The sequence below is a fragment of the Jaculus jaculus genome, chromosome 17 (assembly GCF_020740685.1).
Source record: "Jaculus jaculus isolate mJacJac1 chromosome 17, mJacJac1.mat.Y.cur, whole genome shotgun sequence".
Classification (NCBI taxonomy): Eukaryota; Metazoa; Chordata; class Mammalia; order Rodentia; family Dipodidae; genus Jaculus; species Jaculus jaculus.
Window position 1 is genome coordinate 55,034,548 of NC_059118.1, and position 24,190 is coordinate 55,058,737.

Below are 24,190 nucleotides of genomic sequence, written 5' to 3' on the forward strand. Positions count from 1 at the left end.
AAAGTGCTTTCACATCAAAAATTTCCCTGGCTCACCCAGCAACGAGCTTGTGAACAAGTTTTCCAAATGAGGAAGTAGCTGAGTAATGTTGTACAGTGTGCCCAGGGTCATCTAGCCAGCTTAACAGAGCCAAACTTGAACTCAGTACACATTCCAATCTTACCCATGACTAAAGTGCCCAACAGATTAAAAACAAATGTCCAAACCCAGCATTCCATGATTGAAGCCTATGTGCTAGAAGTAATAAGGCAGACACACACACACCAAAAGAAAAGAAAGAAAAAGTTCAACCCCTTTCTGCAAACCTATAGAAGGAATAAACACAAGAAACACATGTTCAGTCCTAATCCCTCCTCATTTCCTCCTGGCACCTGCTGCTGCCCCCACAGGCACCAAACACTTCAACAGCTGACAAAAATGAGAAGCAAGAGACAATACACCCAACCATTGAGCCCTGAGCCTTGTCCAAAGTAGTGGTTAGGAAATAAAGGAGGAAGAACCACCCAGATTGTAAGAGAGCAGAAATAAAGAGATGTGAACAGGTCTCCCACATTCTTCTGGACAATTCAGTCACCAGAAATACCCAGATGCTATCCCAGTAAACCTGGTCATCTGAATGACAACAGACACAACACAACCCTCTCTCCATCCAAACACAGCCTGCTGCTCAGAGTATGCTGATGGGCAGCGTGTTAGCTTTTTAGAGTGAATGGTAACATTAGCAAATGCTGCTGACACTATTTCAGTGCACAACAATCTCTCTTCAAGGGTGGTACAGCTTGACAAATCCACTAAGAATGTAAAAGTCCCATTTAGACCACGCATCGTAGCTCATGCCTGTAATTTGAACACTTGGAAAACAGAGGTAGGAAGACCACAAATTCCTGACCATCCTTGGCTACATATTAAGATCAAGACCAGCCTTGGCTGCAAAAAATCCTGTTGGATCCAGGCATGGTGGCGCAAGCCTTTAATCCCAGCACTTGAGAGGCAGAGGTAGGAGGATCACTGTTCAAGGCCAGCCTTAGACTACATAGTGAATTATACTCCAGGCCCTACCTCAAAAAAAAAAAAAAAAAAGGAAAAAAAGAAAAAAAGAAATCTTATCTGAAATAAAAATACAAGCCTGAGATGTAACTCTGTTCGTAGAGTGCTTGCCTAGTAGGAAGGTCTGGGTTTAATCTCCAGCACTATGTAAAGTCAAGTGAGTTGGCACAGGCTTTATAATCCCAGCATTGGGGAGATAAAATAGAAGGAGCAGAAATTCAAGGTCACTCTCTGGCTACAAAGGAAGTCTAAGGGCAGCCTGAGCTATACCTACCTCAATTTAAGAAAAAAAAAAAGTTGTACCAGTAGGAGGGCTCCCCTTCTCTAACAGTCATCCATCCTTATGACTATATGAGTAACTATGTATAATGCTCCTATTACTCAAACTGTCTCAACACATCTGGACAGTTGATTTAATGAATGACCCAGCCACTGACAAGGACCAAGGGCAAATGGTTTTTACTCATGTTGCCTAAACAGCAAAGTCAAGAGCAATAATATACATGCAAGGAAAGGTACTGAAGGTGATTGTCACAGCCCTGAGAAATGAAAGCAGTTCCTAGAAGAGAACTGTTGTCCAAACGGGCTCTCAGGCACGTCACTGGGGCAAGCAGGGCAAATGCAAAACTACAGAGCACAAACAGCCGTCAAGATTGAGACCTTCCAAAGAGGACTCCAACAGCGGGACAACTGGGGACAAGGGGGTAGCTCCACCAACTGGTGTATTGAAAAACAGCAACACAAACAAGTACTAGAGACTGACAAACTCATTCTCAGAAGCTATCACCTTCACTTTCTGTACTTTCTCAAGCAAAAAACCTCTCAAAGTCAAGAGACAAGGGACCTGTTCTTTCCTTCAGAGCTATACAGATCAATTTTAATCTATTTCATCTGAACTAAAAAGCAGAAGATAAAACTTTAACCTTGGTTTTCTTTTCTGCAAAATGGACTCAAAAGCCCCTTCTTGTGAACTTGCAATAAAAATCATAAATGTCAAAAAAAAATCATAAATGTCGCCGGGCGTGGTGGCGCACGCCTTTAATCCCAGCACTCAGGAGGCAGAGGTAGGAGGATCGCTGTGAGTTCAAGGACACCCTGAGACTCCATAGTGAATTCCAGGTCAGCCTGGGACAGAGTGAGACCTTACCTCGAAAAACCAAAAAAAAAAAAAAAAAAAAAATCATAAGTGTTGGTAGTTATTTCAATATCAGCTGGGTCTCCCAAGGGTGGGTGCTGAGTGACCACTATAAAGTCTTTCTGCACAATCCAGGGGTTTCTAAATTCCTGCAAAGGGCAAAGACGGGCCCAAGGGGAGGTGGGTGGCATTCTCATCACACAGCAGTAAGATCAACTGTAGTCAAAGTGCAAAATAAACGCAGAGACCTGAAGACCTGGGGCTGTACAACAGCTCTGGCCACCGCTCAGGTGGGACCCAGTCCTCGCACGGTGGAACAGTTTCTGCCTTTGCACATAGGCTCTTTCCTACCCCAGACATCCAGACTCTAAACTGAAAGCTATTTGCAAGAAGTAAGAGGAACAAAGTTAGACTGGAGAGATGGCTTAGCACTTGCCTGTGAAGCCTAAGCACCCAGGTTCAATTCCCCAATACCCAGATACAAATGGTGGCACATGCATCTAGAGTATGTTTGCAGTGGCTAGAGGCCCTGGCGAACCCATATTCATTCATTCATTTTCTCCCTCTCTCCCCCTCCCTCCACCTCCCCCTCCCCCTCCCCGTTCCTCCCTCTTCCCCCCCTCCTCAAATAAATAAAACTAAAAAATATTAAAAAAAAAAAAAAAGGCTGGCCAGGCATGGTAGCACACAACTTTAATCCCAGCACTTGGGAGGCAGAGGTAGGAGGATCACCATGAGTTCAAGGTCACCCTGAGACTACAGAGTAAATTCCAGGTCAGCCTAAGCTAGAGTGAGACCCTACCTCGAAAAGCAAAAAAAAAAAAGGGGGGGGGCCTGGATGGAGATATGGCTTAGTGATTCAGGTGCTTGCCTGCACAAACTAAGGGCCGAAGTTCGATTCCCCAGGACCCACATAAGGCAGATGCACAAGGTGGAGCATGCATATGGAATTCATTTGCAGGGGCTAGAGGCCCTGCAGCGGCCATTCTTCTATCTGTTACTTTCTCTCTAACTCAAATAAATAAAATATTTATTTAAAAAGGGGGGATGAGGGAGGGAGGGTATTACCATGGGATATTTTTTATAATTATGGAAGATGTTAATAAAAATTGAAAAAAACGGGGACACAAAGCCTTAGAAGCAGGCAGGATTGTGGCACCTGGCACCAGAAAGGGTCAGCTATGCTTTTAATACTTTCACTGAGAACCAAAAGATAGTGGCTACAGAGTGAGTCCCAGGTCAGTCTGGGGTAAAGTGATTCCCTGCCACAAAAAAAAAAATAATAATAATAATTAAAAAACTCTGAACTAATCTTTTCTGAAGGCATTTAACTTTATTAAAAATCCTAAAGCAGGGCTGGAGAGATGGCTTAGCGATTAAGCGCTTGCCTGTGAAGCCTAAGGAACCCGGTTCGAGGCTCGGTTCCCCAGGTCCCACGTTAGCCAGATGCACAAGGGGGCGCATGCGTCTGGAGTTCATTTGCAGAGGCTGGAAGCCCTGGCGCGCCCATTCTCTCTCTCTCCCTCTATCTGTCTTTCTGTGTCTGTCACTCTCAAATAAATAAATAATTAAAAATTTTAAAAAAATCCTAAAGCAGCCAAACATGGAGGCGCATGCCTTTAATCCCAGCACTGGGGAGGCAGAGTTAGGAGGACAGCCATAAGTTCGAGAATACCCTGAGACTACATAGTGAATCCCAGCTCAGCCTGGGCCAGAGTAAAACCCTACCTCAGAAATAATAATAATAATAATAATAATAAATTGAATAAAAAACCTAAAGTGGGCTAGAGAGATGGCTTAGTGGTTAAGGCATTTGCCTGTGAAGTCAAAGGAATCTGGTTCAAGTCCCCAGGACCCATGTAAGCCAGATGCACAAGGGACACATGCACCTAGAATTAGTTTGCAGTGGCTTGAAAAAGAAATAAATAAAATTTATTAAAAAAAAAAAAAAACCCTAAAGTAAGAAAGGCATGATGACACCCACCAGTAATTCCAGCGCTTGGGGACTGCAGAGGACGAACCTGCCACCAAAGAAAAAGAGGCGGGCATGGAGCCAGGCACGGTGGTGTGCGCCTGGAATCCCAGCACTCGGGAGGCAGAGGTAGAAGGATCGCCGTGAGTTCGAGGCCATCCCAAGACTCCATAGTAAGTTCCAGGTCAGCCTGAGCCTGGGGGGTGGGGGGGACAGGCCAACTTAAGGATCTGAAATGGAACCAACTTTCAGCAATATCGCATGAGACAATGAAGCTGCCAGAACATAAGACACAAACTTTTAGCCAAGCATGTTAGTGAATGTCTATAATCCTAGGCTACATGAGTCTCAAAGCAAACAAACAACAAAAAATGAAGACAAACTTTGAACTCCATGAATTAGTTGCTAAACCACTAGGTGGTACCTGCCTAACCCACCCTCGCCCCTGACCCCCAACCCCAGTGAATGGCACTATTATCTGTAACCATTCTCAGGTACCCAGGAAGTTTCAGGCCAGTTTGGATTGTGAGAGTAGAAAATAACCAGACATGGGGGCACACGCCTTTAATCCCATCCTTCAAACTGTGAAACTAACCTAACAGCCTCTAAGTGCTAGAGTGTCCAGGGCTCATTTTTGATTCAGAAACATGGTCTGTATTTCTTCATGTGAACTGTCCTTCAGACTTGATCCCCGGTGTATTTTTCTTGTTGCAGAGATGAGTTTGGATACAAATGAAGCTTGGATTTTCAAAGGAAATGATTTGAAAACTTGGAGTATGGCCTAGCCCACAGCACCATGGGGTGTAATGACTCAGTAGGTAAAGCCTTTTCTGCTGTCGTGTGTGGATTGGAGTTCGATCCCAGAACCCATATATAAAAAATGCCTGGAGGGTCAGTGAGACTCCAGAGTCAGCTAGTCTAACTGAAAACAACACTCTTCCAGTTCAGTGACTGTTCTCAATAAATAATATGGAAAAGTCTCCATGTGGGTGCACATGGCATGCACATTTGCATACATGCACCACACAGATAACACAAAAACAAATACAATGAAAAAAATCCACAACATGTTTTAAATGTCCAGGGCCTACACCTAATTTAACAGACTTTTTTCTTTTAGAAGCTAACTTTTATCATGTCTTCTCCAAAACATTCAACTTCAAATTGAACCAATTCTTTTTGGTCATTTCAAGGTTTACCTAAGATTTAATTGTAATTACAAGAATAAGCCCAACTGGAATAACCAGATTTGGGAACAAACATCTGACACTTGGCAAGCCTTCTGGGTGGGAGCCAAAGGGGACAGGGGCACACCCCAGAGCTGTCTACTGGCCAGAAGCTTTGCGAAAGGAAACCAGAATGTTCTGCAGCCAAGGGTAAGTAGGCTGGGCAAGAGGAGGGTGGTAAGAAGAGCTGACCCCATTAACGCTTGGGAGACTTCAGCTGGTAACGTTAGCAGAAATGGAACCTTGTGCAACCCGGATTATAACAAAATGCCCCAGAGTCTGAGTCCTCCTACTATAACCACCAAAGACAGACCATTCAATTCAAAATACTCCAGACTAGGGGCTGGAGAGATATGGCTTAGCGGTTAAGGAGCCCTTGGTTCGATTCCCCAGGACCCACATAAGCCAGATGCACAAGGTGGTGCATGCATCTGGAGTTCGTTTGCAGTGGCTGGAAGCCCTGGTGTACCCATTCTCTTTCTCTCTCCCCCTCTTTCCCTCTCTCAAATAAATAAATAGAAACAATGTTAAAAAATACTCCAGACTAGCCCCAAATGTTTATGTACTTGGCTTAGTATGACTTTCCCTTATCCACTCTGAAAACAGTCCTACTCTGAATTTAACCAAATCATATACATCAAGAGAAGTTTTCAAGCCCAGCCAGCCTGGAACTACAGAGTGAGTGACAGGTCAGTCTAAGCTAAAGTGAGACTCTAGTTTAAAAAAAAAAAAAAAGGCAGGAATGGATGTTTTATTCCAAAAGCAGTAGCTTAAATAGCCTTTGGGGGTGTACATTAACACTGGAGTGATTTCCAAGGCCCTTGGCTTATAATAAGTCAGTTACTTGCCCTAGAACCACAACAGGAACTCCTGTTCTAACAACTAGGAGTAGACATGCCACTAGACTCCAACTACAGGAGAATTCTAGGTGACTATTATGCGGGCAAGAGGCTATGGACACTTGTCCAACATCAGCCTACAAAGGGTACTAAACCCAATCTGTACTTTCCGGACACAACTTAATTATTCTTTTGGTTTTTCGAGGTAGAGTCTCACTCTAGTCCAGGCTGACCTGGAATTCACTCTGTATTCTCAGGGTGGCATCGAACTCACAGAAATCCTCCTAACTCTGCCTCCTGAGTACTGGGATTAAAGGCCTGTGTCACCACACAAGGCTTATTGTTCATTTTAAATTGACACACTTTCAACCTGACGGCTACTGTCTATATACCGTGCCTGTACCGTGACAGTAGCATAGGCTTGGGACCAGATGTAGCTTGGTGGTAAAGAACTTGCCTAACACATACAAGGCCCTGGGTTCAACCCCCAGCTCTGCAAAAATTAACTGCCTCTGCCCTAGACTTTCAGCGAAAAGGGCAAGGTTTTCCACTACTAGAAACAAAGCAGGAAAAAAGCCATATTAACATACCAGGAAAGGAAAATATAGCAATTAAGTAACTTCTGCAAGTTCTCCCCACTATAAATGTAAAGTAACCCAGCCACTATTTGTACAAGGGGAAAAGAACAAAGTTCTTAAACCTAAACCTTTATTTTGGTGTATTGTTTTTTCTTTCTTTCTTTCAGTGCTGGAGATTGAACTCAAAGGCCTTGAGACCTCTAACAATGAGCTCAACTCCCAGTGTTCATCCCTGGTTTACTTCTTCTTAATCTTTTCTTTACAGCTTTAGCTAATTATGCTAAATTTTGCTTCTGAAATTTATGAAGCAAACTTCCAGTCAATCACACTGCATTTTGGGGAGAGCAGGGTGCTTGAGACAGAGCTGCACATAGCTCAGGCTAGTCCTGCACTCAGACTCTGTAGGTAGCCAAAGATGAGTTTCTGCTTGTACTTCTGAGTTCTGGGATCACAGCCATGTAGCACTGCACCAGGCCACTTTCAAATAAGGAAAAGGAGACCTTGGAAACTTACAGCATGACAGCGTAAACTCTGCTTGTCCTGACCTAGAAATCAAATTGTTATTTTGGGGGTAAATGCATCAATCACATCTTCATGTAGCAGAGAATTTATTTGAAACTCCTATGAGGTATCAAGGAAGACCAAACAGCTGAGATGCCTGTTTATCCTGTTACTTCCCCTAAGAATAAACAAGCAGTTTCCACTGATGGAAGTGGCAGAAAACATTCACTGAGCAAAATATGCAACTGTTTTATTGTCCAAGTGAATTGGGGCTCTAAAAGGCAAGCGGTTTCCAGTTATTTAAGGTACTGTAGTGGGAGCCATGCCCAACACAATTAAGACAGGATTATATTGCAATTTATGAGGTTTTCAAAGATGTCATTTAATAAGAAATACAACCATCATTTCTCCCAAACCCTGCCATCTACAACACACCCTCGAACTCTACTTTGCTGAGGCAATAAACTAAATGGCAACTCGGCAGGCATCTAAAGCTTTTGAGACCCATTGTAGAAAGCATGCTGCCTTCCACCAGCTCAAGTAATAATGCCACCTTCCATATAAAGCTTCACACTGTTTTACATCTTCCACCCACATAATCTCAGTGACTTAGTAAAGTGACAAAAGCAGGTATTACTTTTCCATTTTACTTAAGTGAAGACACAATCTGAATCGTTTATTCTGTTAAAAACTAAGCCCAGTGGATCATGAGAGCTCAGGTGGTCGTCCCAGTACAAGGAACATCCTTCCATCTCTACGCCCCCACAACAAAATTTCCACGGCAAAGGGGAACTCCCCCCCACACACCGTGACAATGCAAAGCTTTCAGAAGGAGCACACTTGTGGCTCTGCACAAGATCTTCAGAGACACCCTACCACATCCTGCCAACATCCCCCAACAAGGCATAGAGACAGGGGCCAAATCTTCAACACTGCTCTCCCATAAGCTAACCTTCCCCTGAACAGTTCCCGTGGTTTTCATTAGCGTGGGCGTGGGGACCCCGGATAGTAATGCCCAGCCATCAAGAGACCTGAACAGGAGTGACAATCTTCCTACGTGATGGAGCGCCTCCTCTTTGCCTCCCAGCCCCGGACTATCCCAACAAGGATCCACAGCACTCCGCGTGGGTACCCAAGGCACTCCGGCGCTCACCTGGTGAGACTTGCGGCACCCTAGGGCGGAAGACGGAGACTCTGGGCATCCTCCTCCTCCCACTCAGCGGCCCGGCTCCGCGGCGGCCCCCGCCCCCGCCCCCGCCCCGCTCCTTCCTCCGCCGCGGCCTGGAACCTCCCGCCCGACTTTTGACGTCACGGGCGAGGAGAGGAAGGTTCCACCCGGGCCGTCCCTTTGTGACGTCACAATGACAACAGACCGCGGCCGCTCCGGGCGGGCCCCGGCGCCGCGGGGGTCGGGGGGAGGGAGGGAGGGAGGGGCGCCGCGCGCTGACGTCTCGCCGGCTTAACCTGTTGCACTCGAGACCGCGCCGGAGCCCGCGGGCAGGGCGGCAGAGACGCTCCCGGGCCACCGCCGCCGCCATGCTCGGCGGTGCGCCGAGGGGGGGGCGCCGGCGGCCTCCCCGCCACGCCCCCGCCAGCCTCTCCCCGGCCCGGGGACGCACCGCCCCCGACCCCACCCACTCGCTGGGCCGGCGAGTGGGGCCCGGGACCGCCGGCGCCCGCCCGCCCCGAGCCCCGAGCCCGCCCCCTGCAGGCCACCCGCCGGCCCAGCCTTCCCGGCCGTAGCCGGCCCGAGCACGTCGCGAACACGGTCTCCGCAACGCAGCCGAACTCGTGCCCTGCCTCCCGCCGCCACCGCCGGCCACACGAGCTAGCGACCGGACCCGAGAGGATCCTGCGGCCACCAACAACCCCCACCCCCAAATAAGAAAGCCGCCCCGCGCTGCTTTCCAACTTAGCGAGGTCCGGGATGGAGACCAGTCTGGTCCAAGTTCTACCCCATCTCCTTTGTGGCTGCCTCCGAAACGGACGGGCTGGGGCCGAGGTTCAACGATCCAGGAAAGGCAGTCTTCAAGCAGTTTCCCCAGACCGACTTTAAACTAGGCTTTTGCATTCTACCCAGCCCTCTGCAATGCGGATGTATTTTAATTCTTAATTCTTTATGGAACAGCTTGGGGAATCGAACTGGATTATTTAATCTTGCATTGCTTTCATAGTAAGTTTACGTGTCTAGATAGGATCAGCCCTCCGGAAGAGGCATTCAGGTTTTCCATGAAATAAAATTTTAACAAAACCACTGCCCAGAAGGTCATCTCCCTTGGCACACTACACACTTATCAAAAGGGCAAAATATTAACACCAATTTGTCAACTCTTAGTAAATAAAACTTTCTTGTAACATTCTTTATGTATCTTCAAAGGGCCTTTTTCCTTTAAAAAAAAAAAAAAGGGCTCTTCGCTTTCAACCATGCAGTTAGCCACCAATCACTCGAGTGCATATTTGGTTAATCCCTCGGTCCCCCTAGGCTCCCTCCCCCCCAAACTTAAAAAAAAAAAAAAAAGGCCACCACACAAAACAAAAACACTCCCTATGCCAATCAAAATGTAGCTGTACTATGAACAAAACAAATTTAACTATTACAAACCACCTAAATCTCTAAACCACAATTTCAGAAGCCCAGTTATTTGGAGGCATATATAGTCATATTTCTACATATACTTAAAACATTAGCCATGGTATATGTCTTTTTGCCCTAAAACTGGAAATCATGTTTTTTTTTAAAGAATACAAGATCGACCTCATTATTAAAAAGTCAATCCCAACAAATGCATTCGCTGTAACGTGATTCCCAACTGGGTTATGTTGCAAACCACACAAGCCAAAACGACCACTTACGTTAAATGTGGACCTGCCAAAGCGACCAGATCGCCATAGTCGGACCCTCGATTGCAACTTAAATGGCTTCCAGCACTCATGCCTTACATGATTTTCCAAATAACATCAATAATAATACCAGAAGCTCATTTGCATGCAAAGTGCAATATAGGGCCAAATCCGCCCAGGAATGCAGTTTAGTTACATTACCGCAGCCCCCCCACACACACACACCACACGCCCCAAGCCCCACTAAAATCCCTTGCCTTTCATCGAAAACTACATTATGGTTGTGTCATTCGAGGTCAATTTATTCACTTGAGGTATCTCCACACCAATCTGTTTTCTCAACCAAACTAGGCAGACACGACTTTGCCTGAAAAGCCCTTTCAGAAAAGAAAGAAACTGTCTGATCGGACGCTACGTTTAAAACCCTTCAGCTGCAGAATTATCTACAAACTTGACATTCACAGCCATTGCTTAAAACTGCAAGTCAAAGGATGTGTTGTTAGGAACACTTACGTATTTCTTCTGAATGATATTCCTCTTGGGTCTTTCCTTGCTCATTCTGAGATCCAAATGCTGATTGCAAAAAGGGACAATTGCTTCATGAATTTAAAGCCGTCAAAAATTTGCAAAAAAAAAAAAATCCTGGTGATTTTTATTGTTGGTAGTGGTGATCTTGTAATCCGACTTTTCTTCCTCGTCCCCCAAAGCCAGATTCGCCTTGAAATAAATCCGAAATTGAGAAGGATAAAAAAAAAAAGGGAGCCAAAGATGAACGAAGCAAACAAAAAAAATTCACTTTAGTAAAACACTCATAATGGAAAATTTCCCCCGAAACATACAACACACAAAAAAAAAAACGACGCCCTTCACTCCCCCCCTTTTTTCCCCAAAAACTACATCAGCGAAACGTGCAGGTCCTTAGTGTCTGATCTGTAGTTACATCTTGGAAAATAAAAGGGGAAGATAAATTTAAAATGTTGGAAGTCACGTTTGTGCTGCAGCAGCAGTGCGAGCAGAAGAGTCAACTCCAGCGGCGGCGGCGGCGGCACGGCGAGCTCGCCGAGTCTCTTTTTTCCAAGCCCCCGAACCAATGAGAGGGAGGCTATCCAGCCCAACTTTAAATGGACTCTGCTTTTATACAAGTTAGGGCTCCTCGCAGAATTCCCCGCCCCACGCCAGACGAAAACTCTCACAGCTGAGCCACCGCGCGTCAGTCAATCCCGGCGCCCGCCGCCCGCGGCCCGGGGCGGAAGACTCCGGCAGCTTAGTCTACCAGACCCCCGAAAGGCCTCTAAGAATCCCTTCCGGACAGCCCCTCGGGCGTCTCTCCCACGCCGAGCCCAAGCGGAGAATTGAGAGAGGCTCCCTAGCTCAATGCATGGCACGCTCGGTCGCTCCACCTCACCCCTTTTCCCCAGCTCGCCGCTCACCCCGTAGCCGCCACATGCGAGCCTTCACCACTGCCCTTCACGTCTACCTGCAGCCGGGCCAGCTGGGTACCAGTGCCCCAGGACGCCGGGCCCGGGGGAGAGCCGCCTATTCCCGGGGCACCTTAGAATGGTCCCCTTGATCTTCTGGAAGTTGTAGTCCCCAGACTACAAAATGGCTATGGCCACGGGAACTGGGAACTACAATTCCCAGCGTGCCCTGCACCGCCTGTCACTCAACTCCCCTCCCTCCTCCTCTCCGCCCCCTCCCCCTCGCCGGCCCAGGCCAACAAACGCTTGGACGTGTCCCGCGTGCGACACAGCTAGAGGCTGGCTCGGGATTGGCCCGCGGAGCGTGTGGTCCGCGAGCGAGGAACTCCCCACGCCGACCCGCCCTCGGTCCCCTCCCAGGCGGCGGCCGGCCCGGCCCCGCGCCCCGCCCCGCCCCCCCACCCGTGTCGCGAACCGCCTGTGGAATCGAGGAATCGCGTGCGCGCGCGGAGGCCGGCCGCCAGGCTTCCCCACGGGGAAGGCCGCGGAGCGTGGCGGCGCGCGGGGGCGGTGCGGGCGAGAGCGGGGAGCCCGTCCCGAGGAAGGCTGGGCCACGCACCGAGAGGAATCCTCGGAGCGAAGTCGCTGCCCGGCGGCGCCGGCTGCTCGCGCCGCGCAGTCGGTGTCACCTCAGGACAGCGCGGCCGGGGTGGCCCGAGGTCAGCGCTCGCTGCGCCCGCACACGCCGCGCACGACCCCGCGTGCCGGCGCCGCCGCCCCTCCCCGAGCCGGGCCCGCGGCCGCCCGCGAGCGTGTCCCGGCCGCACGGGCCCCCGGGGCGTCGCGGGCGGGACGGAAGGCCGGCCGGGCTCGGCGGTGCGTGGAGACGCCGAGCACCGGGGCCGGGCGGGGTCCTCGCGTCCCGGGCGTGGGCTGGCGTCCGGAGCGGCCCGCGGGCGCGGCGAAAGTAAACGGCACCCGCCCCTCCCCCGCGCACACGCACACACGCAGGCCGGGGAAGCTTCTCGAAGGCCGGCTCTGCTCCCTCGCACCTTCGCCTCGTTGGCAACTTTGCCGAGCCCCACGCCGCCGTTCTGCGTGGTGGATTTCCCTTCTGTTTTCATATTTGGGGTTTGCGAGGGAAAAAAACAATCTTCAAATGATGTCAGGCTCGCCTCGATAGGGACGGAAAGCGCTGCCTGGTCCACCTGCCTCCTGTTAGGTAGTCTCCTTCCCCAGTAGGCTGACTTTTTAAAAACGTAAACGCCCGGCTAACACCACTGCCAGGTTTTTATTTTGCAACAGCGTTAAAATTAATCATGGTGTCTAGAAAGTTGTAAGGAACAAGGTAACAGCCACGGATTCAAGTGGCACTGTGGGCACTCCATAAAGAAAAGCCAGTCAACTTCCTCCTCTAGAAATTATGCCTAAAACCGTTGTGGCACAGGCCTTTAATCCCAGCACTCAGGAGGCAGAGGTAGGGGGTCGCCATGAGTTCGAGGCCACCCTGACACTACATAGTGGATTCCAGGTCAGTCTGGGCTAGAGTGAGACCCCACCTCGAAAAAACAAAAACAAACAAAAAACCTCTTTCATCACTACCTCTTCAAAAAAAAAAAAAATTACATGCTTTTCATACAAAAATAAAAGTTTTATATTCATTACACACAATCAGAAAAATAAATGATCACCTGTGCCCTAAATCCCACAAAACTTGTTCACTGTTTTGGCTTGGCAGAAAAGACACATTTTACAGTGCAGTTATGACCACCCAAGTGACTTTACAGTTTAGGTTACCACAGGTATTTTAAAGCCTTTCTGGTCATTATGACCTATACACCAGGGACATCTGCTTCTCTACACTGTTAGTGATTTTTAAACAGCTTTCTGTAAGTTTTAATGCCCGGCCTGTCAGTCCCAAGGCAAAGACTAAAGAGCAAAGGTGAGCTGCTTCTGGGTTCCCTCAGTGGGCTGGCTGGACTTCCCAGTCTAGGCCTGTGAACTCTCATTCCAGAATACCAAGACGAGGTGACCAGTACTTACTTGCTGGTTGACACCTTCACAGAAGGAAGGAATTAGCTCATTTCCAGAAGATTTGGATAATAGTCTTGTTTTCCCTGAATCAAGGAAAGTACTTTGGCCTTCTTAATGGTTCAGAGTCTTTCCTGTTGTGGAAGTAACCATCTCTATCCATGAACTTCCTTCCTCTGCCATCCTGGTCAGGCCAGACATTATCTGTCTTTACTGAGGATGTAATGCCAATTACTTAGACATTTAAACAGCTGCTGTTATCTCCAATTTCATTTTGGAATACTGCTAAATTTCCTTTTATGTTATCCAAATCCTTGTTTACTTACTTGGTGCTTTTATTTTGGTTTTGGTTTTGGAGGTAAGGTCACACTCTAGCCCGAGCTGACCTGGAATTCGCTGTGTAGTCTCAGGCTGGCCTGGAACTCAGGAGGCTCTCAGCCGGGAGTGCTGGGATTAAAGGTATGCCCAGCTGGTGTTTTGTTGTTTGTTTGTTTGAGGCGGGGTCTCAGACCTGCAACTCACTCTGCAGCCCCAGGCTGGCCTCCTACCCAAGGTGATCCTCCAAATCCGCCCTCTCGGGAGCGGGGACTAAAGGCATGTGTTACCACGCCCTGCTTCCAAATCCACATTAACATTGTACATTCTTCAGTTAAGCCCTGATGCTTGACCTATTCATTCTTGAGTTGCCCTTGATATTTCACACACTATTTATTTATTTAATTAATTCATTTATTTTTTTTGGGGGGGGGGAGTATTTTTAAAGCAGAGTCTCTAGCCCAGGCTGACCTGGCAACCACTCTGTAGTCCCAGGCTGGCCTTGGACTCCTAGCAAACCTCATACCTCTGCCTCCTGAGTACTAGAATTAAAGGCATCCCTGGCCTGTTTTTTACTTTTATTTATTCATTTTGATTTTTTAAATTTTATTTATTTGTTTGAGAGAGAGAGAAAGAAGAAGATAAAAAGAATGGGTGCACCAAGGCCTCTAGTCACAGCAAAAGAACTCCAGACTCATGTGCCACCTTGTGCATCTGGCTTACATGGGTACTGGGGAATGGAACCTTGGTCCTTAGGCTTAACTGCAGGCAAGCACCTTAACAGCTAAGCCATCACTCCAGCCCCATTTTGATTTTTTGAAGCAGGATCTCACTGTAGCCCATACTGACCTGGAAATCATTCTGCAGCCACAGGCAGACCTGGAATTCAGGGCAATCCCACCTCAACCTCCTGAGTGCTAGGATTGAAGACAGGAGCTACCGTGCTCAGCTAGTTGCTTCTAATGTCAACTGTGACCTTAGGCCATTCACTTGTCTGATCTGGACCTCAAGTCTATGGTCAATAAAACAAGGGAACTAAATTCAGTTGTTACAAAAGCCATTTCTTGATTTAACATGCTGTTACTCCATTTAGACCTTTGTTCTGTGCTTGCTGGCCCCTGAGTACACTTCAATTCACAGCTGGTAAGAATTGCTAGGCCAAATTCTTTTACACTTGTCCCTTATCACTTACCTATGTATCTTATATTTATCTGAGTGAGACCTTTCATTTGCATGACTTTTTATAGTAGTTAAAGCTCAGCCATCATAATCGAATCCAACTCATAAAACTATCCAGAACAAGATGAGTGTTATCATCTCACCATTCCAATATGAAAATGAAATACTAAGATGCTATAATTTTCTTAAAATCATGTACTACTTGAATTTGTGAGCCAGGGTCAAACTCAGGGTTCCTTGCTCCATGTTCTGTGTAGACCACCCCTCTATTTCAAAATTATGGTCCAAGAAATATTATTCCATAAAATGTTACTAGATGTGGGGCCTGGAGAGATGGCTAAGTGGTTAAGGCCCTTGCTTATGAAGCCTAAGGGCCCAGGTTCTACTCCCCATAGTGGCACATGCATCTGGAGTTCATATCCAGTGGCTAGAGGGCCTGGCCTACCCATTCTCTCCCTCTCTATATATCTACCTCTTTCTCTCTCTCTCTCTCTCAAATAAATAAAGAAAAAAAAGAGTTTTATTTTAGAGAAAGAGGTGGAGCGAGTGAAAGGATGAGCACACCAGGCCTCTAGCCTCTGCAAAGAAACTCAACACATGTGCCACTTTGTGCGTCTAGCTTACTTGGGTCCTAGGAAATCGAACCTGAGTTATTTGGCTTTGTAGGTAACTGCCTTAGCTGCTAAGCCATCTCGCCAGCCCAGAAAAGAAAAGAGAGTCTGGTATGCTCATTCATTTTCCCCCCTCTCTCTCTCAAGTCAATATATATATTTTTTTCAAGGTAGGGCCTCACTCTAGCTCAGGCTGACCTAGAATTCACTGTATAGTCTCAGGCTGGCCTCGAACTCATGGTGATCCTCCTACCTCGGCCTCCCAAGTGCTGGGATTAAAGGTATGTGCCACCATGCCTGGCTCTTTTTTTAGTTTTTGCCAGGTAAGGTCTCACTGTAACCCAGGCTGACCTCAAACTTGATCACTTCTGGTTTATACTATGGCATTTTATTGAGGCTTGACAAATAAGACTGTAAATTCAGACAAGAAGCGCTGGCTGACAAAAGAACTATTGTATCCTTGACATCACTCACTCCATCTTGAAGATGGCTGTTTATGTCTAGGGTTTACCTCCTAGTGTGTTTAAAATACTCTTGCAAATCTCAGTTGGATTGAAATAGCTGTTCTGCCTTTCAATAGAAGCTCCCACCTTCTGAGTACACTGGCTCATAGTTATTTATAAACCTGATATCAGTCAAAGATGATTCTTTTACATCCCTCCTCCTCACTCCCTTCCCCCACATGTGAAGAAAGACCTACGTAAGATTAGAAACTTCACATAAGGCACTCAGTCACTTAGGTAAGAGCTATTGTCAGTCAGCAATTATTTATGAAGCACAAATTCATTAAGGAAAGGCTGGTTCTAAGACTTGCAAAAACAAACTCCTTCTGAAAGAAGAGGTTCCTGAGGCCAAATATATTTTGTTTGTTTTTTGAGGTAGGGTCTCACTCTAACCCAGGCTGACCTGGAACTCACTCTGTAGTTCCAGGCTAGCTTGGACCACAGCCATCCTCCTACCTTCTGCTTCCCAAGTGCTGAGATTAAAGACGTGCACCACCACACCTGGCCATCCCTGGATTCTTGTCTTTTGTATTTGACAAATGAACTCCAAAAACTAGACAATAAGATTCAGAAAGGTTTCATTATAGCTTAGAGCTTTAAGAGAAGGGGGCTTTGGGCTGGAGAAATAGCTTAACAGTTAAGGCATTTAAAAAAAATTTTTTTTTGTTATTTTTATTGATTTATTGAGAGAGACAGCGTGAGAAAGAGGCAGAGAGAGGGAGAGAGAATGGGCATACCAGGGTCTCCAGGCACTGCAAAAGAACTCCAGATACATGCGCCCCCTTGTGCATCTGGCTAATGTGGGTCCTGGGGAATCGAGCCTTGAACCAGGGTCCTTAGGCTTCACAGGCAAGCACTTAACCGCTAAGCCATCTCTCCAGCCCCAGTTAAGGCATTTGCCTACAAAGCCAAAGAACCTTGGTTCAATTTCCCAGGACCCACATAAGCCAGATGCACAAGGGGGCACATGTATTTGGAGTTCGTTTGCAGTGCCTGGAGACCCTGGTGTGCCCATTCTCTCTAGCTCTCTCTGCCTCTTTCTCTCTCTGTGCCTGCCTCTCTCTCTCTCTCTCTCTCTCTCTCTCTCTCTCTCTCTCTCTCTCTCTCACACACACACACACACACACATAAATAAGTAAAAATAAGTTTAAAAAAAAACAGGATTTAAAAAGAGAGAAAGAGAGAGAAGGGGGCTTAAGGGAAGGATGGAAGACAGCCCTTGTCCAAGGAGCAAGAGGGGGTCTGAAAAGCCCACCTCCACACTCAGGTTAGGGTTTTTTCTGTGAACACAATGGATGGGAAGCTGGTCTAGTCAGTCTAGTCCTGATGACAGGTGTCTGGGGTCAGAATTTCTGGAAAAGGGCCATCTTCAAGGAAATCTTAATTTTCTCAGAAGGGGTTGGAAAGACTGTCTAAGAGGCAGAGATAAGGACCTGTGGTAAAGTGTAATGACCTAAAGTGTAATTTTCCCCTACAGACAATTTAGACATGGAAAAAGAAGTATTAATTTTGGAGCCCCATCACCCCTAAACTGGCTTATTACTATTCTACTTAAATTGTGTCTCATATTAAAAGAGAATTGGCCCTCATTCAGAAACTGGTAAGGAAGCCAGAAAGGGAAACCTGCAGTTCTAAAAATTGATGTTTCTGTTCATAATACTATATTTGCCAGGTATGGTGGCACATGCCTTTAATCACAGCACTTGGGAGGCAGAGGTAGGAGGATCATTGTGAGTTTGAGGCCAGCCTGAGTCTATATAGTGAATTCCAGGTCAGCCTGGGCTAGAGAGACACCCTACCTCATAAACCAATGAATAATAATAATAAACAATACTATACTCTGTGTTGGGATGGAATTTGCCAATGATCAGCCAACCCACAGGGGACACTACATGTCTCTGTAAGTAGGAAAAGGGAGTGAGAAAGATGTATTAATAGAGACACTTTGGTTGCTAGTGTAAGAAGTGCAGATAAAAATGGCTAATGGTGGGCAGGAGAGATTGCTTAGTGGTTAAGGTATTTGCCTGAAAAAAAACAAAGGATCCACATTCAATTCCCCAGGACCCACACAGGCCAGATGCATAAATTGGCACATGCCTCTAAAGTTCCTTTGCAGTGACTGGAGGCCCTCATGCACCCATTATCTTTCTCCCTGCCCCTCTCAAATATATATACATATATATATTTTTTGGTGGGGGTCAAGTTAGGGTCAAACTCTGGGCCAGGCTGACCTGGAATTCACTATGTAGTCTCAGGGGGCCTCGAACTCACAGCAATCCCCAGTGCTGGGATTGGGATTAAAGGTTTGTACCACCATGCCTGGGTAAATAGATAATTTTAAAAAGATATGTTAGAACTGGGTTGTGGTGGCACATTCCTTTAATCCCAGCACTCGGGGGAGCGGGGTCATAGAGGCAGTAGGATCGCTATGAGTTCAAATCCAGTCTGAGACTACATAGTGAATTTCAGGTCAGCCTGGGCCAGAGCGAGACTCTACCTCAAAAAAAAAAAAAAAAAAAAAACTGGGCGTGGTGGCACACGCCTTTAATCTCAGCACTTGGGAGGCAGAGGTAGGGGGATCACCGTGAGTTTGAGGCCACCCTGAGAATGTAGAGTGATTTCCAGGTCAGCCTGGGCTACAGTGAGACCCTACCTCAAAAAGACAAAGGAAGGGCAGGACTCCTTACAACGTGCTTCCCCCAGACACAAAATGGCCTTGATATCCATGACCTCACAGTGCTTGACACTACCTACACAAGGCCATCATAAGAGGAGGAAAAGATGATGACATCAAAATAAAAGAGAGACTGATTGAGAGGGAGAGGCATATGATGGAGAGTGGAGTTTCAAAAGGGAAAGTGGGGGCAGGTAGAGTATTACCATGGGATATTTTTTATAATCATGGACGTTGTTAATAAAAGAAATTGAAAAGGAAAATAAATAAGTGGGGAGAGGGAAAAAATAAATACAGGCTGGGGGAGATGGCTCAGCAGTTAAAAGTGCTTGTTTGCAAAGCCTACCAGCCTATGTTCAATTCCCCAGCCACCCACATAACGCTGAACAGACATTCAATTGCAGTGACAAGAGACCCTAGCAGATGTACGCGCGCGCGCACATACACACACACACACACACACACACACACGCATGTGACACTGTGCCAACTGCCACTTTGTTCACAAGTACTTGTTTGCATCTGGGGTGATCTTTTGGTAGCTTCCACCAGGGAGTTGCAATTAGGAGGAAGTGAAACTGTTTGACAAGTAACACTTAAAAAGATCTCCATTTTGCTTTCTAGCCAGAACTTCTTTCACGAAATGTCCAGAGAAGGTACCAGATGGAGTACAGGTCCTTGTGCATACTAGGCAAGTCACCTACTGCAGAGCTTCACCTCCAGCCCAGGACCTTTGCAAGTGATGAGCCTACAATTCAAGGTCATTTTCGATACATTCATCTGACAAATGATGTTTGTCTTTTTTTCTTTTTTTTTTAAGGTAGGGTCTTACTCTCTAGTCCAGTCTGACCTGGAACTCACTCGATAGTTCCAGTATGGCCTCCAACTCATAGGTATCCTGTTCCCTCTGCCTGCCTCCCTAGTACTGGGGTGAAAGGCGAGGACTTTGTACTGCACTGCTGTAGTGCAGACTGCTCATGAGTTCAAGACCACCCTGAAACTACATGGTGAATTCCAGGTCAGCCTGGGTTACAGTGAAACCCTACCTCAAAAAAAAAAAAAAAAAAAAAAAAGTAAAATCGGCCAGGCATGGTAGCTCATGCCTTTAAACCCAGCGCTCAGGAGGCAAAGGTAGGAGGATCACTGTAAGTTCAAAGCCACCCTGAGACTCCATAGTGAATTCCGGGACAGTCTGGACTACAAGTGAGACCCTACCTCGAAAACAAAAAGATAAACTGGGGGCTGGAGAGATGGCTTAGCAGTTAAAGTGTTTACCTGCAAAGCCAAAGGACCTCTGTTCAATTTCCCAGAACCTATGTAAGCCAGATGCACAAGGTAGCGCATGCATCTGGAGTTTCTTTGCAGTGGCTGGAGGGTCTGATGCGCCCATTCATTCTCATTCTCTCTCTCCCTCTCTCTCTCCCTTCCTTTTTATCTCTCACTCTGTCAAATAAATAAATAAAAATTTTAAAATAAAATAGGTCCAGGTATAGTGGTGCACACCTTTAATCGTAGCACTGAGGAGGCAGAAGTAGAAGCATTGATCGAGTTGGAGCCAGCCTGGAACTACAGAGTGAATTCCAGATCAGCCTGAGCTAGAGTGCAACTCTATCCCCCCCCCAAAAAAAAAAATTTAAATAGGGTTGAGAATGGCTCAGTTGGTAAAGTGCTTGCCTCACAAGCATGAGGGTCTGAGTTCAAGCTCCACCTAAAATGTCAGGCATGGTGGTGCACGTCTGTAATCCCAGTGCTGGTGAGGAAACAGGACGATCCCTGGAGCTTCCTGGCCAACTCATCTAGCCTAAGGCCTGCTCAATTAAAGACATTGTCTCAAAGGAGGCAGATGGTGCTCCTGAAAACGACACTGAGGCTGTCCTCTGACCTATGCACACGCACTTACACACATGTGTTAATTTAAAATAAGCTAAAATAACACAATAAAAATAAATTTAGCTGGGTGGTACATGTCTTTAATCCCAGTTCTCTCAGGAGGCAAAGGTAGGAGGATCTCTGTGAGTTCAAGGCCAGCCTGAGACTACAATAATAAATTTCAGGTCAGCCTGGGCTATAGTGACACTCTACCTCAAAAACCCATCAGCCTGGAAAGATGGCTTAGTGGTTAAGGCATTTGCCTGCAAAGCATAAGGACCCAAGTTCAATTCCCTAGCACCCAGATGCACAGGATGGTGCATGCGTCAGCAACTCATTTGCAGTGGCTACAGGCCGTGGTGCACCCATTTTCTCTCTCTCAAACAAACAAATATATTTTAAGAAAACCCAAAATACCTCAATCCCCCTCCAAAAAAAAAAAAAAAAAATGCCGGGTGTGGTGGCACAGGTAGGAGGATTGCCATGAGTTCAAGGCTACCTTGAGACTATGTAGTAAATTCCAGGTCAGCTTTGGCTAGAGCAAGACCTTACCTTGAAAAAAACAAGCAAACAAAAAGAAAGAAAGAAAGAGAGAGAGAGAGAGAAAAAGAGAGAGAGAAAGGAAGGAAGGAAGGAAGGAAGGAAGGAAGGAAGGAAGGAAGGAAGGAAGGAAGAGCCCAAAACTCAATAAATAAATAATTTAAATAAGAAAGCAAACACCTTTGGGGGTGCCAAGGACTTTCCTGATACCGGCAGTGAAAGATTTGCATCTCAGAAATCTCCTCAGTACTGGCAAACTGGTGAGGCTGGCTGCCTTCACAAAGAAAGACCTTGGGGATTTCAGGTTCTATAAGCGTAGAGCTTTTGTTTCATTTCTATTCATTCACTTAGTTATTTGTAAGCAGAGAGAGGGAGTGGAGAAATGGAGAGAGCAGAGTATGGGCACAGCAGGGCCTCTTGCTGCAAAAGAACTTCAGGTGCATGCATTACTTTGTGTATGTGGCTTTCCATGGGTCCTGGGGAATCGAACTTAGGCTGTCATGCCTTGCAAGAAAATGCTTTTAATTGTTTCTCCTTCTTTCACATACATACACACACACACACACACACACACACACACACAATTTATGTATTTGGAAGAGATTAAGAGGCAGAGTGAATGGGTGAGCAGGAGACTTGTGGCCACTGTAAAGGAACTAAAGACAAATGTACCACTTTGTGCGTCTGGCTTACAAGGATACTGGGTACCTTAGCTGCAAAGCCATCTCTCCAGCCCTTGCTTCATTCTTGATTCTCTAGAACGGGCAGTATAGACAACTGCGAAGTCTTCCAGCATGACTGAACACATGAATGTTTTCTTGACAGTGACTGCTCTCATCATGACTGCCAGTTTCTCTGAACACTCAGGAGAAAAGACATGATTTAAACAAACTCCAGAAACAGCTTCCATCACTTTCGTTGTTGTTGTTGTTTCGAGGTAGGGTCTCACTCTAGCCCAGGCTGACCTGGAATTCACTATGTAGTCTCAGGGTGCCCTCGAACTCACAGTCACCCTCCTACCTCTGCCTCCTGAGTGCTGGGATTAAAGGTGTGCACCACCGTTCCCGGGTCTGTCACTCTTACTATTGGGACTTTCATACACAAAGGAGTCTTTCTCCAAATCAGTTTCCTTTCCTGGACCCCCAAAGCATTCTTCCAACTCCTGGTCACTCTTAACCAAAATAGTACACCTCAGTAGAGATGAGGTGAACCTTTAAAGCTGCAATTTTAAAGTCAGCTGCAGTGGAGAATCATGGGAGTGGCGCAACTTCCAAAATCCAAGGTTAATAGGCTGCGAATTGCCACTTTCTTTGCTTATTGTCCCTGCTTCAGCAGTTCCTTTAACCTACTGCCATTCAGCCTGGGGAGGAGAAGGGAGTGGGAAAGGCACCAGCTGCAAGGGGCAGCTGGCAACAGTGCTCCCTGCTCCCCTGGCTCCTGCCCCTCCCACGTCTCTGCCCCCACCCCAGCATCAGGCCTGCAGTTACATAGGAGATATTTATACAGCCTGCCCAATGTGATTTCAAAATTATTTCCAAGTCATTAGGGCCAATTACTCACCTTTGGGCCCCGTAATATTATTTGTTCCCTGCCAAACTGATGGTTTCTCCTGTCGCAAATATGATAAATCCTGCAGGGTGCCACTCAATCACGTTTAAACTGATTCAGGTTGTTGCAGGAATAGGATGAATGAAGGAACGAGTCATCAGGTGTTCATCCTGTGGAGGCTTGTCTTCTTGCAGTGCGGGGGGTCAAACCCAAGGTCTCGCACACACTAGCTATATGCGCCCTACCACCCAGGAGTGGGTCCAGCATAGGCAATTTTTTGTTTCTTTTTGTTTGTTGAGGTAGGGTTTTACTCTAGCCCAGGCTGACCTGGAATTCACTATGTAGTTTCCAGGTGGCCTTGAACTCAAAGATCCTCTTGCATCTGCCTCTGCCTCCCGAGTGCTGGGATTAAAGGAGTGTACTACCATGCCTGGTCCCCAAAAATTACTTTTTAAACCGGGCGTGGTGGCGCACACCTTTAATCCAGCACTCGGGAGGCAGAGGTAGGAGGATCACCATGAGTTCAAGGCCACCCTGAGACTACCTAGTGAATTCCAGGTCAGCCTGGGCTAGAGTGAGACCCTACCTCAAAAAAAAGAAAAAAAATATTTTTTAAAAAGCAACAAAAACAAGAGAATGTTTGGCATGGTGACACATGCCTTTAATCCCAGCACTTGGGAGGCAGAGGTAGGAGGAGCACCATGAGTTCAAGGCCACCAGGAGACTACAGAGTGAATTCCAGGTCAGCCTGGGCTAGAGTGAGACCGTACGTCAAAACAAAGCAAAACAAACATTGGGGGGAAGGCTTTGCAGTGTTTTGAGGTAGGCTCTTGCTGTAGCCCAGGCTGACCTGGAATTCCCTCTGTAGTCTCAGGCTGGCCTGGAACTCACAGTGATCCTCCCACTATAATTTGACAATATTCCTGTTCCATTACACTCTTTTGTCCCCCTCTCTGCCACCTCCATTCCACTGAGCACACTCCTCTTTCCAAATAGTCCTTCCTTTATTTAGATGTCTCATTTCTTTTGTCCTCCATGTCAAACTGTTGATGGGCTCAGAACAGTGCAGGTCTCGTGGAGTAAGAACAATCATTGTGAGGTTATGAATGTACCATTAGCGCCTGTCCAGAGGACATAAATAACTCTTTACAATGCTCATCGTGCTTTTTTTTTTTTTTGTGCTGCTGTGGGACTTGAACTCAGGGCCTCAGGGCCTTGTGGCAGTACTCTGCTAAGGACCTGCACCTCCAGCCCACTTCACAGTGCTTGACAGAGTGCTGAAGGTAAAAGTTTAATATACTTCTTGCTATTCTTGCATTTTATATTTTGCTGTAATTTGTTCGAATATATTAAGGGTCTATAA

The 24,190-nt window shown here is 46.8% G+C and overlaps 1 protein-coding gene across 3 annotated transcripts in view; it reads right to left on the reverse strand.

Moving 5' to 3' along the window:
- The window catches only part of Jarid2 (jumonji and AT-rich interaction domain containing 2), a 289,580-nt gene extending 277,846 nt beyond the window's left edge, over window positions 1–11,734 (reverse strand). For 2 of the 3 annotated variants that reach the window (XM_004667940.2, XM_045136481.1), the window contains exons 1-2: window positions 11,570–11,720; window positions 10,653–10,856 (exon numbers count right to left, since the gene is read on the reverse strand). In XM_004667940.2, the coding sequence (XP_004667997.2) occupies window positions 10,653–10,697 (45 nt within the window). In that variant the 5' untranslated portion in view covers window positions 10,698–10,856; window positions 11,570–11,720. Of the gene's footprint in view, window positions 1–10,652; window positions 10,857–11,569 lie in introns of all 3 variants that reach the window. The other variant, XM_045136482.1, reaches the window with a different exon arrangement.
- Window positions 11,735–24,190: the final 12,456 nt, after the last annotated feature.